This window comes from Cnephaeus nilssonii (genome assembly GCF_951640355.1).
Source record: "Cnephaeus nilssonii genome assembly, chromosome: 7".
In the NCBI taxonomy this organism is placed as follows: Eukaryota; Metazoa; Chordata; class Mammalia; order Chiroptera; family Vespertilionidae; genus Cnephaeus; species Cnephaeus nilssonii.
In genome coordinates, this window is record NC_137078.1 from 96,556,778 (window position 1) to 96,571,428 (window position 14,651).

At 59.0% G+C, this 14,651-nt stretch overlaps 1 protein-coding gene across 1 annotated transcript in view; it reads right to left on the reverse strand.

Moving 5' to 3' along the window:
• The window catches only part of TNFRSF1B (TNF receptor superfamily member 1B), a 31,031-nt gene extending 18,563 nt beyond the window's left edge, over positions 1-12,468 (reverse strand). Inside the window, exon 1 of the mRNA XM_079777755.1 lies at positions 12,286-12,468. Within this exon, the coding sequence (XP_079633881.1) occupies positions 12,286-12,363 (78 nt within the window). The 5' untranslated portion in view covers positions 12,364-12,468. The remainder of the gene's footprint in view (positions 1-12,285) is intronic.
• Positions 12,469-14,651: the final 2,183 nt, after the last annotated feature.

The window sequence follows — 14,651 nt, forward strand, 5'->3', positions numbered from 1 at the left end:
GACAGTCCCACAGGCCAGAGGTGCATTTCTAGGGTATGGGCCTCAGGTTGTCTCAAAGGGACTTTATCAAGAGGAACTCCTGGAGGAGTAATGGGACCCCAAAATAATGAGTCTGGGTGAGCGCCTGGGGTCCATTAAATGGCCAAAGGACAGTGTCCAGGATCAGGGACAGCAATGTCGCTGAGAGTCCCTGAAGGAAAGTGAGCCTCAGAGGCCGAGCTGCAGCCAGACAAGGACCTACCTGGTGAGTCGGGCAAGACTTTTCCTGCCCGCTGCTCCCCCCCTTCCCGAACTCCCCCAACTGTCACCCCAGAGGATCATAAGCCACGGCCAGCTGCTGGGCCTGGGCAAGGAGACTAGTTCAAGGTGGCCCTGCACCAGGCCCTTAGCCAGGGAGGGGCAGAGCGGGCGGGCACGCAGGCCTCTGGTCCCAGCGTCCGCATCCGCTCTCGCTGGGCAATTGGGCAACCCTGCACCAGCTCACCGACTTCCTCTCTGACCAAGACCCTGCGTGTACCCCACGGTGGGGGCCCTCAGTCCCTTCCCCTATTTATAAATAGATGGAGAGAGAGAGGAAGACAGAGGACAGGCCTGGGGAAGGAGGAAGAGGCCGCCACCAAGACAGTGTCATCTAGAAGCACTAAGCTGCGGGGCCTCTGCTTTTCCTGCCACCGTTACCGCAGCACCTTTGAGTCTTCAGCTTGTTAACTGTCTGGAGCCTCCCCTTAGATGGCAGCACCCTGGGGAAGGGGTCACGCTCCGGGCAGGGGTCCAGCTCAGAGAGGACCGGGATGAGGCAGGGAGGAGGCACAGGGAGGAGCTTCGGGCTTTGGGGGACAGTGCGTCTCTCGGGTTTGGCCTTTTCACTGAGCCGGAAAGACTCCCGGAGACTGTTCAGACCCAGGAGAAGCGCCTACTGTGCGCAGACACGGTGCTGGGCACGCTCACATGCATTCTCTCATGGTACCCCTCCTCCAACTCCACGAGCTTAGTGAACCCCACTCTAGAGATGTGGAGACGGGTCCCGAGATTCAACACCAACACCACATCAGAGGCCACATGGCCAGCAAGCGGCGAACAGGAGCGGGTCACAGCTGCACCTGCCTCAGACAATTTTTTTCTCTGTGATCGTTTGTTACTGTTGTTAATCCTCACCCTAGGACATTTTCCATTGATTTTTAGGGAGAGAGGAAGGGAGAGGAAAAGACAGAGAGAAACATCGATGTGAGAGAAACACATCGACTGGTTGCCTCTTGCATGAGCCCTGACTAGGGCCCAGGTCAGGGAGGAGCCTGCAACCTGGGATGCTTTGGTCCACAGGCCAACGCTCTATCCGCTGGGCCAAACCAGCTAGGACTCTTGGTGATAATTTTACAGACCAAGGCCCAGAGGTGGGCAGTGGCTCCTCCGAGAACCCGCAGTGAGCAGGGTGCGGGCAGGTGCCCACTCTCCCAGGCTAGAGCCTCCAGGGCCCCAGAGGCAGACCTGAAGCTGTGGGAGGGGCACAGGTGTGGGCCCAGGGCCCCCGGGCCCCCCACACAGGTGGCAACTGTCTTCGAGCAATACAGAAACCACTTCCTTTGCATGGCAGGTCCCTGGGGCCCCCGGGTGTGGCGAGCAGCAGCAGAGCCGGCTGGGCCCCCATCTTAGGGGGTCTGCGGGAGCCCCGTGGACTGTGAGTGCAGCCACATCGGGCCAGGCTGACACAGAGACTACGCCAGGGCCAGGCTACGGAGGCTCATCTGCCGTCACGGAGAGGAACGGCACCTGCGTCAGGAAGGACAACCACATCACAGGGGGTGGCTCGGGGTGACACATCCCACTGCCACCCTGCCGCCTGTGATGTCCCTTCAGAAGTGAGCTGGGGGCAGACAGGAAGCCCGGGCTGGTATCCGGTTCCAGGGCGTGGTGCCTGCCCCCAAGGAACCCTCAGTCTAGTTGCAGAGAACACCCCAACCCTTTCCATGCCCGCCCCCCCCACCCCGCCCCACACCAAAGCCTGTCAATATCGCCTCCTCAGTCTCCCCATGGCTCCCCCCTCCTCCCTCGGCATCTCTTGCCGGCTCAGCCTCCTCACTCTTGGTCCCAGCCTTTCCCAATGGACCCGAAGCCACCTTCCTACATCCAAGTCCGGCCCTGATTAAAAACTCCCAGCGTTCCCACTGCCCGCAGGCCAAGCTCAAAGTCCTGAATGCCCCGCCCAGCCAGCTTCTCCCATCGCCCCTCACTCTCCTCCACGCTTTGCAGGGCTAACTCTTCAGCTTCTTTCAAAAGTCCCCTCCACCATCGTCTCAAGGAAACCTTCTCCGAACCCCAAGACCACTTTTGGTTGACTCTTTCCCTGCGTCTGCCCCGCAGGGCAGGGACCACAACCCCCTCTGCACACGCTAGTGTGACTTCTACGCCAGACACCCAGGTTGTGATCCCAGTTCTGACTTTTGGAGACTTAAAAGTCAGAACTGGGATCGGTTTTGTCATCTATAAAATGGGGACATTTTATTCACCAGCCTCGGTTTTGTCATCTATAAAATGGGGACAAAAACAGTGCCCACCACAGAGGGCTGTTATGATTCACTGTGTCAACTTATGTAAAGCGCTCGGCCCGGTGCTGGCTGGCAGGACAAGGTGATCGGTGCTCACAGGGTTTTTATGACTCATCACCACGCCCAGCCCAGGGCACAGCCCATAGCAGGTGCCTACAAGATGTGGAATTGTTGAATAGAAGAGTTTTCATTTCCATCAGTTGAATGAGTTGGGCTCACATGAGAACTGGGCAGGAAATGGGCTATAAAGAGAGGGGGAGGTGTCCCAGTGGGGGGGGGGGGGGACGGAGTGGCACCTTTCAGAGGCCACCGTGACCACCGTTACGTCCGGGTGGTGGTTTAAGAACGGAACTCTGGAGCCCGACCATCTTGGGTGGCCTCTGTGCCTCACTACCTCTCCCACACATGGGGACAGTGATGGTCCCTCCCACCCCATCTAGACCCTTGCCTGGCACCCACAAAGCACCCCTGATGTCAGTCCTAGCCCTCAGTTCACTGCACTCTCCCAGCGTCTCCCAGCCTCCATGGGCCATGACAGAGGTACACTTTTATCCCCATCTTACCATTGGGGGAACCAAAGCTCAGACAGGCGCCAGAGGTCCCCAGGGGCTGTGACGGCAGTCAGACAGATGCCCAGGGATCCCGCTCCTCTGCCCGGGGGAGGGGAGGCGGGCGGTGCATCACAGCTGACTCCAAAGATGAGCAGGCTAGCCCTGCCCAGCCATGCGCAGCCAGCAGTGGCCGGGTGACCGAGGCCGGGCCCCCCTAGGGCTGGGCCCAGGAGCTCCAGGAACACGGGAGGCGGACACAGGTCAGAATCAGGGCGCCCGGCCTGGGCGGAGGCAGGGCGGAGGCCAGAAGGGCCTCATGTTGCAGGATGGGTGGAGAGGGGCACGTCCTCTACCTCCCGGGTGCCTCTTCTCCCTCCTAGGTCTTTGGTCCAGTCGAAAGGCCGCCTCCTCCCTGAAGCCTTCCATCCTTCCTTCCCATTCTGCTGCTACTCCCTCAATCCAGAGCTTTTGCCTAAACGATTGCAATCGCCTGTCCTTGCCCTTGAGGACAGAGTGATCTTCCTAATATATTCTCTGTTCTGGTCTCTCCCTTGCTCAAAAACTATCAGTGGCTCCCCACGGCCTCAGCTCCTGAAAGGAGGTGAGCGTGGGAGCCAAAAGCATGGACTCTGGAGTAAAAATGTCTGACTCCGCATCCAGACGCCCCCCTCCTTACTGGCGGGCAGCATCGGAGGAGCTGTGTCTGTGTTTTTTTAAATAAAAGAGGTTAATACACCTCCACCTTTTCATCTGTTGAATGGAACTGAGAACAGTGCACACCTCACTGTAGTGAGGATCAATGAGGTAACACATGTAGTGTTTAGTTAAGTCTCCAAAAGTCAGAGTTGGTATAATTTTTTAAATATAATTGATATTACTACTTCCACACACTGACCCCGAGAAGCTTATAGCCTCCTGTGCCGTCACTGCCCCTAACTAGCCTTTCGCTCCAAGTAGGACAGTTTAGCTCTTGTCCCCTGCTATTCCTGCCTCTGTCTTCCTCCTGGCACCCACTCAGCCAACCCTGCCCATCCGCAGGGCTCAGCTTTTAGAACGACCCCTGTGTGGTCACTGTGGGAAGAGGGCCTGAAGGGGGACAGGTTGTGGGAGGAGAGTAAAAAAGGTGACAAGAGCCCGGCCAGTGTGGCTCAGTGGTTGAACATCAACCTATGAACCAAGAGGTCACGGTTTGATTCCCAGTCAGGGCATATGCCCCAGTTTCAGGCTCGATCCCCAGTAGGGGGCATGCAAGAGGCAGCCAATCTGATTCTCTCTCATCATGGATGTTTCTCTCTCTCTCTCTCTCTCTCTCTCTCTCTCTCTCTCTCTCTCTTTCTCCCTTCCTCTCTGAAATCGATTATATATATGGCTGTGACCAAGGGGCCAGGCCAGGAAGAGAGTGAAGCCATGGGGTATGGAGAGGGGTGGGTGGGAGGACACGGGGGGATGATGCCATGAGGTGGGGCGGGTTGCGGGGGGCTCAATATTGCTGGGAGGACAGGACAGGAAGGAGCAGGGTTGGGGGCTTGTGGATCCAGAGGACCAGGAGACTGGAGCCGCAGGCGACAGGCTCACCAGGAAGGAGCTGAACTGGAGCCTCTGTGAGTGGCAGACGGACGCCAGGCTGTGGGCCAGCAGGAGGAGGGACAGGCAGGGGTGCCCAGGATTCTGGCAGGGGTCCCCCTAACTAAGGCAAGTGCTGGGAGCCCTTCCCTGGAGACTCACTGTCAAGTCCAGGCCTGGCTTTCTGGGCGGGGTCCTGGGGAGGCCAGAGCTGCACAGCACCCCGCCCATAGCTACCAGCGCCCCTCACCACCTGCCCCGGTGAGACATTGGGGGCCAGAGGCCTCTAAAGTGAGGAGGATGAGGTCCTTGCTGGTCCGTTTCCAGCTGGGGCAGCTGAGGCTCAGAGATAAAGAAAGTGGCCAAGTCCCCCCGAGCCAGAGGCCGAGCCAGGCTGGGGCCTGGGACCCCAGACCCCCAGCCCTCGGGCATCTCTCCTGCTCGGCATTTGAGAAGGCCGCCCACGATGACCAGGAAGACGCCCTGCCCGCCTGCCCCCAAACCCTTCCCGCTCGTGCACCCGCAGGCCCACTCAATTCCCTGAACCCGTGGCCACATCTTCCACACCCACTGCAGGCCAGGCTCAGACTGAGACAGACGGTGGGCCACTGTCTGGATGGCAAAGCCAAACAAACAAAACCCCCTGGGGATTTCTGCCTCGACCCTGGTCGGAGCGGCCGGGTCAGCCCAGGACCCGGCTCCGAAGCAGGGACAGAGCACGGGGTCGGCAGGCCTCCTGAGGCCCAGCGCTCCTGAGAGCGATTCACACTGCAATTCCCCACGTGCCCACGGTGTCTGCTGCCAAAGGTCAGGGGGCAGCGGGCCTGCCTGGGGCCGGGGAAGCGGCTCTGCGACCTCCCCGCTGCCATTTGGTGTGAACAGAGCTGGAGCTGCTAACGGGCCTTCTTGTTTCAGCAATGGAGCAACAGTCTAGTGACCACACAGGTGACACCTGCGATGGAGCCAGCTCGTCCCCTTCTCCTCTGCAGAGAGGCAGAGCCGTGTGGGTCACAGGCAACAGGAAACAGGGCAGGGACGAGAGGGGAGAAGGACCTTGGGGCCTCCTGAACAACTGCCCCCTTCTGTACACCGTCCCCCCCCCCCCGCCCCCAGCATCGCTACCCTCAGGGCAGAGGGAAAGCTACTCTTCCAGACCCATCAGTACACAGACACTTCCTCCTCCTGGGCACGCATCCCCCAAACCACAGTGACGTCACCACCACCTGTGACCTCAGCACGCACCTCGTGGAAAATGACTGTGGGCCCAGAGAGGTGAGCCCTGAGCTTCAGAGTCCCAGCCCCGCAGTCCACAGCGTGGCAGAAGGGGACAAATGTCCGGAGCCCGGGTGCTGAGGGAGGCCTGCAGGACTCAGGCGGGGGAGGGAGGCCGGTGTGCCCATCGCCAGTGACAAAGCGCCTCTTTGAGGAAACGGGCCCCCCACTACTCAAGGCTTCCCTGAGCCTGTGGGCTCCACACAGCAGGCCCCGCAGTGGGTGCCCACAGCATGGACTTGCCCACAATCTCGGGCCCAAAGGGTCTGGCTGCTGATCTTCAAAAGGTGCTAATGGGGTTCTAAGCGGCAGGGAGGCAGAGGCCAGGATCCTGTTCTGCCCGAGGGCAGGGCCTGAGTCCCAGAACTCATTCCAGCCCAAGCCCTGGGACTGCGGGCAGCGGGGAGAGCGGCTGGGGAGCACCGATAGGAAGGTGAGGTGTGCGGGGCTCTCCTTCCCGGAAAAACTTCAGGCCCCTCACCCCAGTCTGTGGCCTGTCAAGCACATGCGAAGCTGACAGTTCCCAACATTCCGGCAGCGTGCTGGGCTCAGTGCTGTGGGGTTGTATAGACAGGGGTGCTTGAGGTCACCAGCAAGCCCGTGACAGCGCTCGAGGGGACGCTGGCCTCCTGACACCCAGGCCAGGGCTCCTCCCGTGGAGCCCTGCCGCCTTGGAAGTCACTTGAAGGCTGGGGGGTGGACAGCATGACCCACAGGGCCTCCCCGGGTTACACATAAACAGAACCTTTAGGCTCTAGGAGGTCAGAGATGGAAGAGACGGGTTCTGTTTTTTTAAATCCTCACCCGAGGACATTTTCCCATTGATTTTTAGAGAGAGTGGAAGAGAGAGGGAAAAACAGAGAGAAACACTGATGGGAGATAAGCCCATCAATTCGTTGCCTCTGGCATGAGCCCCAACCAGGGTCCAGGCCGGAAAGGAGCCTGCAACCAAGGTACATGCCCTTGATTGGAATTGAACCCAGGACCCTTCCGTCTGCAGGCCGATGCTCTATCCACTGAGCAAAACCGGCCAGGGCGAGATGGAAGAGACTATTTAGAGGCAGCAGTCTGGAGTCAGCCATGCCCACCCTGCAGATGGGAAAGCGGAGGCCTCCTGCAGCCCCCTCACACAGGGGTCACCCTGCTCCTCCTCAGATCACACCCAGGACCTGTCACTCACTGGAAGGAGTGGGGAAGGGCGAGATCGCGATTTCCTGACCCGACAGCCTTTGCCACATTGCCCGGGGCCTACAGCCAGGCTGCGGGGCAGGGGGTGTGAGAGGCCCAGCGAGGGGGCATCTGGGAAGGAAGCACAGCCAGGCAGGAGAGACTGACCTCAGGGCTGCTGGGCAGGAGCTCAGGGCAACTGGAGGTCTGCCACCCACACCTCATGGCTCTGTGGCTCAGACGGAGAGCCGGATCCCACCGCGGCCCCGCTCAGCCTGGCACGGCCCCACGGCCAGAGGCAGGTCAGACCTGCAAAGCCACCAGTGCTCAAAGAGCTGCCCACAGGCTTTGCCACCCATAAAGCACTTTTAATCCTGACAACCAGCCAGTGAGGTGGGGATCATTCCCATTTTACTGATGGGAACAGAGGCTCCCAGACATGCCAAGGACACCCAGTCTGTAAACAGCAGAGTAAGGATTTGTGCTGAGGTCTGTCTGATTCTGAGGTCGGGCCCTTTCCCTAAGTCCGTGGTCCGCAAACTGCGGCTCGCGAGCCACATGCGGCTCTTTGGCCCCTTGAGTGTGGCTCTTCCACAAAATTCCACGGACCCTAATTAAGTTAATAACAAAGTACCTACCTATACAGTTTAAGTTTAAAAAATTTGGCTCTCAAAGGAAATTTCAATCGTTGTACTGTTGATATTTGGCTCTGTTGACTAATGAGTTTGCCGACCACTGGCCTAAGTCATCAATGCTGCTTCCCCGTGGCCGGCAGAGTGGCCAGAACCGGGAGCCACAGCATCTCCACTATCTCCCTGTCCTAAGCACCCCGCTCCCTATCCTGAGCCCCAGCTTCCCTCCCTGCCAGCTTCTGGACAGGTCACGTTCCCACTAGGACCCCGAGTCACAGCCAGTGAGTGGCCCCACTGTGAGCCAGGGTGGGAATGAGGGGTGAGCCCTTTAAGGAGAGCACCCCTAGCCTCTGCAGACTCAATGGAGCAGAGAGACGAGCCCAGAAAAAACCGTCCAGAGAGAGGGAGACCGACTGGAAGCCAGTCCTGTCACCACTGGCTTTTCAAACTCTTCTGTCTCATCCACAAAACGGGGTCACTATCCAGGTCAGGCGAACATTTTGGGGCATTTATTCAACACTTTCTGCGGACCTACTACACACCAGGCACTGCTCTAGGCCAGGGCTTCCCCAGGGGACATCTAGCAACATCTGGAGCCATTTCGAATGATCACAACGGAAGGGGCAGAGGCCAGGAATGCTGCTGAATATCCTCTGACGTGCAGGACAGCCCACGCAACAGCCACCCAAACGTCCAGAGTGCTGGGATGAGAAACCCGCTCTAGAGCGGTGGGCACGTCCCTGCCCTCGCCGTGCGTGCATTCTACTTGGAAGACCCAAATAAAAGTGAAAAAACAGGAGAGGTCATGAGTGTTATTCAGGAAGACAAAGCAGGGCAGGGAGTGAGAGTACCCGATGGGAGCTTTTACAGGCAGGACGGTCGGAGAAGGCCTCTCCGAGGATTCCTTCGTTGGAGCAGAGGAAGTGAGGGGAGGACACCAGGAGATATCAGCAGGAGGAACAGTCACGGCGAAGGGAACAGCAAGTGCAAAGGCCCGGAGGCAGGCATGGGTGGGGCCTGTTTGAGGAACAGAAAAAAGCCAGCGAGGCACAAAACTGAGAACTCAGATGATGTGCTGAGTTGAACGTAACACACGCGCACACACAGCACAGCTGGCATCGAACTCCTCCTCCTCCCCTCCCTCCCACCCCACAACCTTCCCGGCTACTCGCCCACGAAGCATTGGATGGTCAGGGCCATAACATGTCTCCAGCCCTGCGAGGGACAGGATGAGTGAGGGCCACCAGAACGCTGGCAGGTCTCAGCCTTATCGGCTCCAGGTGGCCCTGAGAGGAAGACAAGGTGGGCAGGACTTTCCACGTCCATGGAAAGCAGAGGCTCATACCTTGGCCTGGGTGCCAAGGGCAGTGAGGGGCAGAGCCTAGGTCAGTGACCACTGACAGCGTGGCTCCTGGAAGGCTGCAGCTGGGTCATGGTCATCTTGGTCCCTAGAGCCCAGCACTGGGCTGAGCTTGGAGTAGGTGTCTGTGACTGCTGGGGGGATGAATGGATGAATGGCACAGCCTCAAGGTGCCAGGCCACCTGGCCACTTCCCTCTGAAGCAATGATGCCTGGGCCACATCCTCACGCAGCACGCAGGTGCCCTTCAAGGCTGTCAGGGAGGGGGCAAAGGGACATCCTGGGACAGCACACACCTGGATCACCCATCGCCAATGGCCAACACCCCCAGGCCAGCCTGGAAGCCCCAACCTCTTCCGTAACCTGAGCTGGGTATTGAGGAGGCAAACAGCAGCCCCTCCACCCCGAGATGTCCAGGGGTAGGTAGGTCAGACCCAGCAGGTAGGGATCCCCTCAGCTCCTCCCCAACAATAACAAAAAGCAAGATGGCTGGGGCCCTGCCCACCCCCATTACAGGGCACCAAGCACTCACCTATCCTCCCAACTTCACTGGCATTTATTTGTCCAATGAATGAAGGAATGTCCAATCCATTCCATCCCAGCCAACAAATACAGCTTTTAAAGGAGGCAAACGCCCTGATTACACAGTGCGTCTGCTGTCCCTGCAGCCAGCTCAGGTCGCCTTGGGCTCTTTCTGTGACTCAGTCTAGTTACAGCCAACATTACACAGGATCCACTGTGTGCGAGGGACCCGGCTGAGCGCAGGAACAGGGATACGGGCACGGGAAGGCTATAGTGCAAAGAGCTCTGGAATCGGGCAGACCTGCATTCATATCCCTGCCATCCCCCCCCCGCCCCCAGCTCTGCAACCCTGGGAAACGCCATCACCTCTCGGGCCGGTTTCTACAGCTCTAAATGGGAACAGCAGCATCCACTTTTTAGGAGTTGCTGTAAGGAAAATTCCAGGGGGATTCTGTGGTAAAAAAACGGGCTCTCAGGAGATGTTCAAGAAACTGGAGCGATGGTGCTGGTGATAATGAGAAGGAGGAGGACCCCTCAGTCCCTGCCCTCTACCTATTGAGGCGGATAAAAACTTGATTAAAAACGTGGCTCAGTGGTTGAGCGACCACCTATGAACCAGGAGGTCACGGTTCGATCCCCGGCCAGGCCATATTTCTGGGTTGCGGGCTTGATCCCCAGTGTGGGGCCTTTAGGAGGCAGCCGATCAATGATTCTCTCTCATCATTGGTGTTTCTATCTCTCTCCTTCTCCTTTCCTCTCTGAAATGAATAAAAATAAAAATTTATTTTTTTTAAAGCAGAATGTAGCCTGTCCTCGAGAGGGACAAGGGCTCTGGGAGTAAAAGGGAAAAGGATCAGATCCAGCCGGAAGAATGAAGAATTCAGGGGGCGGCATTTGCAAAGGCCCTGAGGACAGGGCAAGGGGTGCACCATGAACAGCACGGGGTCCACGTGTTTCACGGGGTGTCAAGTACAGATGCAGAGAGGGGGCAGCAAGAACCTGGATACCTCTGCCCTGGGACACGGGGGTCGGGGGTTTCTGCCTTGGCCACTGGGGGCCACAAGAGGCTTCTCAGGCGGGGAGAGAGGTGCTCCAACTAGAGGAGGGGCTCCCCGCGATGCCACCAAGGAGGGTCCGTGGGAGGGGGCGCAGGGCCAAGAGATCAGCTCGGAGGCTGTGGAGACGGTACCAGGAGGAGGGAACCCGAGATGACCCGGAGCCGGTCAGGAGGGGAGGGAAGTGAGAGATGCAAGGGAAACCCCTCAACTCCATCCAGGACTCGGGCCTGGTGTCCCGTAGGCCACAGAGACCTGTGCCTCCACCCCACGGTGACACCGCTCGAGCCACTGAGGTCAGGCTGAGGGCCACAGCCGTCAGCACCCACGCCAGCTCTCAGAGCTGGGACTCTCCATCCAGGACCACCTGTTTCCAGGACCACCTCTGGGGCAGTCCCCCACAATCCACCGTGTGAGAGTCGATTCTGGTCCGACAGCCCCTCCTCCTCTGCCTTCAAGAACTGGACTCTGAAATTTCAGCCTTAGCCGGTGAGTCACCACACACGGCCACATGAGCCAATGCCACCTCCCCCACCTTCCTTCCTGGTCAAGATGTCCAAGATGGCTCAGTACAAACCACGAGTCCATCAGGGAAGGACCAAGAGGGGGGAGGAAGGCGCACCCCCTCCCCAGCTATGGGGGGGAAGGAGGAGATGACCCTTTGGAGGAAGACTGCCTCCCACGCCCTTCCATGAAATACAAGGAGCTCTCTGAGCCTCAGTTTTCCTTCTCTGTAAAATGGGGTCCCTCTATTGCACCGGAGCATGGAGGCAGCCTCAAAAGCAGAGGACAAGCCATTCCACTACCTTGCTGGTTGGTGGGCGCAGCTAGAGTAACAGCTGTGGGCTTTCAGCCCTCTCCATTTTCCTGGAGCCCCTGGAGACCCCGTCCACCTTGAAAACACCCACAAGTCCTCCCTCCCCTCCTTGGTCCCCAGAGCGCAAGCACAGGGCAGGCCCCAAGGGGAGGTGGGCCCAGGGGAAACTGAGGACACTATCTCCTCCTCATTACCCGCAGCCCCCAGAGAAGAGACTCTCAAGTGGCCGCTGGACACACCAGGTGGCTCCTGGGAAGGGGTCTGGGCATGGGAATCAGCCCACGGTCCGACTGTGCCCTTATTAGGCGCCTACTGTACACCTGGCCCTATCCTTGCAGACACGCGGCCCTTGTATTTCTAAGAAAGAGGAAAGCCATAACCCAGAGGAGGGGGAAGTCATCTGAGGAGGGTGCCCCGCATCTCGGGGGGAGCAGCACCCCAGAACAGACCACCTCCTTCCCCCACGGGAAGGAAAGCTTGGTCTCGGCAGTCACGGGGTAACGAAGTTGGGATCTCCAGACGCCCTGGCCGGTACTGGCGGAGGGGCCTGACTGCGCCCCCGACCCCGGGGGCCAGAGTTCGGTGCCCCCCACACTCCCTCCTCGGTGCCAAACCGAGGTCGTCAGCGGGTCCCCAGCGGCGCGCAGTGTCTGACCCGGTGGGGCGCGCGGCTTCCCGGTCGCCCCGAGCCCCGCACCCCAGTCTCGGCGCCCCGGGAGCTCGTGGCCGGCGCTTCCCGGGGTGGCGCCAGCCCGGGTGGGCGTGAGGGGCAGGCGCACTCCGTGGCCCGCGCGAGGCACCCACCTTGGCGGGCACGGCGTGGCCCGCGGCCCAGAGCTGCAGTCCGAAGGCCAGCACGGCCCAGAGGGCGGCGGGAGCCATGGGACGCGTGGCGGCGGCCGAGCGGCGGGGTCCGGCCGGCGTCGCCCAGGCTCCCTCGCGGCTTCCTCCGCTCCGCTCCGCTGCGCTGCCGCGCCTCCCACTGAAAGCGAAAGACCACGCGCCCGGCTAGAGGCGTGGGGGCGGGGCTAGAGGGACGGGGGCGGGGCTAGGGAAAGCAGGGGGCGGGGCGCTTCCCTCCGCTGCTCCTCCTCCCCCCCTCTTCCCCGCCCCGGCCTGCTGCCCGGCAGGCACTCCCACCGGGACCCTCACTGTCTCAGAGCCTAACCTGGCCCTCTCTGCAACTCAGCCAGCCCTCTGGGACCCCTCAACCACCCTCTAATGGCCCCTCCCCGGACACCCCCTCTCAGTGTGGGGACAGGAGACCCACATTGGGGACAAGATCCCACCAGGTTTGTAGTTGCCCTGGGGCTGTGCCTCTCGCTTAACCTGCCCTATGACCACCTACCCTTCCCTCCCCCACAAGCCCCCCACTCCTGTTCAGGTGTGGCCCTAATTTGGAAAAAAAAACAAAACTCCACATTAATAATTTGGGGGACCACTGCTGTTCTCAATCATTCACTCACTGGGACTCTGGGACCAGGCCACCTGGGTCTGAATCTCTGCATTGACTTCACAGAGTTATTATGATGATGAAAAGATACATAACACATAATATAGCATGGATTCTATATGTATCTATCCTTGCAAAGTATATATGTAACTTAATACGCTCTGTACACCTATTAGCTGTTATTGCTATTATTCATTTGTTCTTCTATCCTTAAGTATTGTTCCCAGTGAGCCAGACCGTGCCCTACCTTCCTTTTTGAACCCCTTATCCAGGAGGCTGACAGGTGGCTGGGTCAGAAGCCTTCCAGGAAGTTGTGGGGGCCCACAGGGGGGCTGGCCAGGCCAAGGGCCATCAGGACTGGCTCCCCTGGAGTTTACATCATGACTGAGCACCCACACTAACTGCCATCTCCACCCTCTTCGCTTTGAATGCCAACCCTGATGCCAAGGCCAGCCCTGTGTGACCAGAACTGACTCCCCAGCCCTGGGAGTCCCTGTCCCCAGCACACAGGACATTTCTGAGGGGCTGGGGGGGGGGCAGGGGGGCAGGAGGGATTCTGTCCCCTTGTTCCTTCACTGCAGGCTGCCCCAAGAGGTACAGGGACCCCTGCTCTGGGCCACCAACGCCCCTGATGGAGACAGCAAGGACGGTGCTTCTAGATGCTGAGTGAGAAACTGGGAAGTGACTCTTGGGAGATGGAAAATCCCACCTCCTGATCAGGAGGCTGGGAAATCACCTGGTTCCCACACATTTGTGGGAGATGGGCCTCGCTGAGGGTGCGGCCAGCCCACAACTTTAACTCCCAGCATCAGCCTCTAAAACTCATGTGACAATTTCTTCTGGCCTTTACAAGTCTCATCTGGGAGCAGTTTTGAGGACTCCCTGATTCATAAGAGGAGCCAAAGGCCACAAACGGGGTGTCACCTGGTGGAGGCAGGGGCAGCTGGTTCTCCATGGATGTCCCCTACACATCCCAAACCCATTGGGTCCCACTGACTCCTCCCCTCCCATGGCAGCTCAGCTCATACCTGTGCATCCTGTCTCGCTCCAGCTCTGCAGCCTCAGACCCTTCTAGCCGAAGCTCTAACTCCGTCAGAAACCTCTGTGGAGCACCTGCTGTGTGCCAGGCCCGGGGTGTGTGCAAAGCAGACAAGAACCCCCCATCAGTCTTATGGTCCCTAAACTCTGGTCATTATCAAGTTCCAGAGTGGTCCCTTGTAGCTCCTCTTGCTTGGCACCACCCCCACCCAGCTCCCCCAAGAGGGCCCCCAGCACAATGGTGACTCCTTCCCCCAAATCCTTTCTCTGGCTTCTCCAAACCCCACATCCTGTTTAGGCTGGAGGTGGACAATGGCAAATTCTGGGTGAACCATCTGACATTGAGTCTCTTAGCATGATCTGCACAGGTGGCCCAGGAATCTCTCTTCAAGGTGGAGTTTGATCTTAGCGCCCACCACATTGTACCTGCCCTTGGGGAATCTGGTCAAACTCAGCGGTAGCACGGGGAGGCCCTTTAACCCGCTGCCACAGTCCAGGTCACGTGGCCCCTCTCCTCCTACCCCTCAGCCCAGCCCTGGCTTTGACCTTGGCCATTCTCACTTGCGATGCTCCAGTGGCCTCCCAACTGGTCCTCTGGCCTCCAGGCTCTGACATTCTCATCTGTTCTTTATGGTGTGCTCAGGGCCAGCTCTGAAAAGCATAAGTGAGTCATGTTATT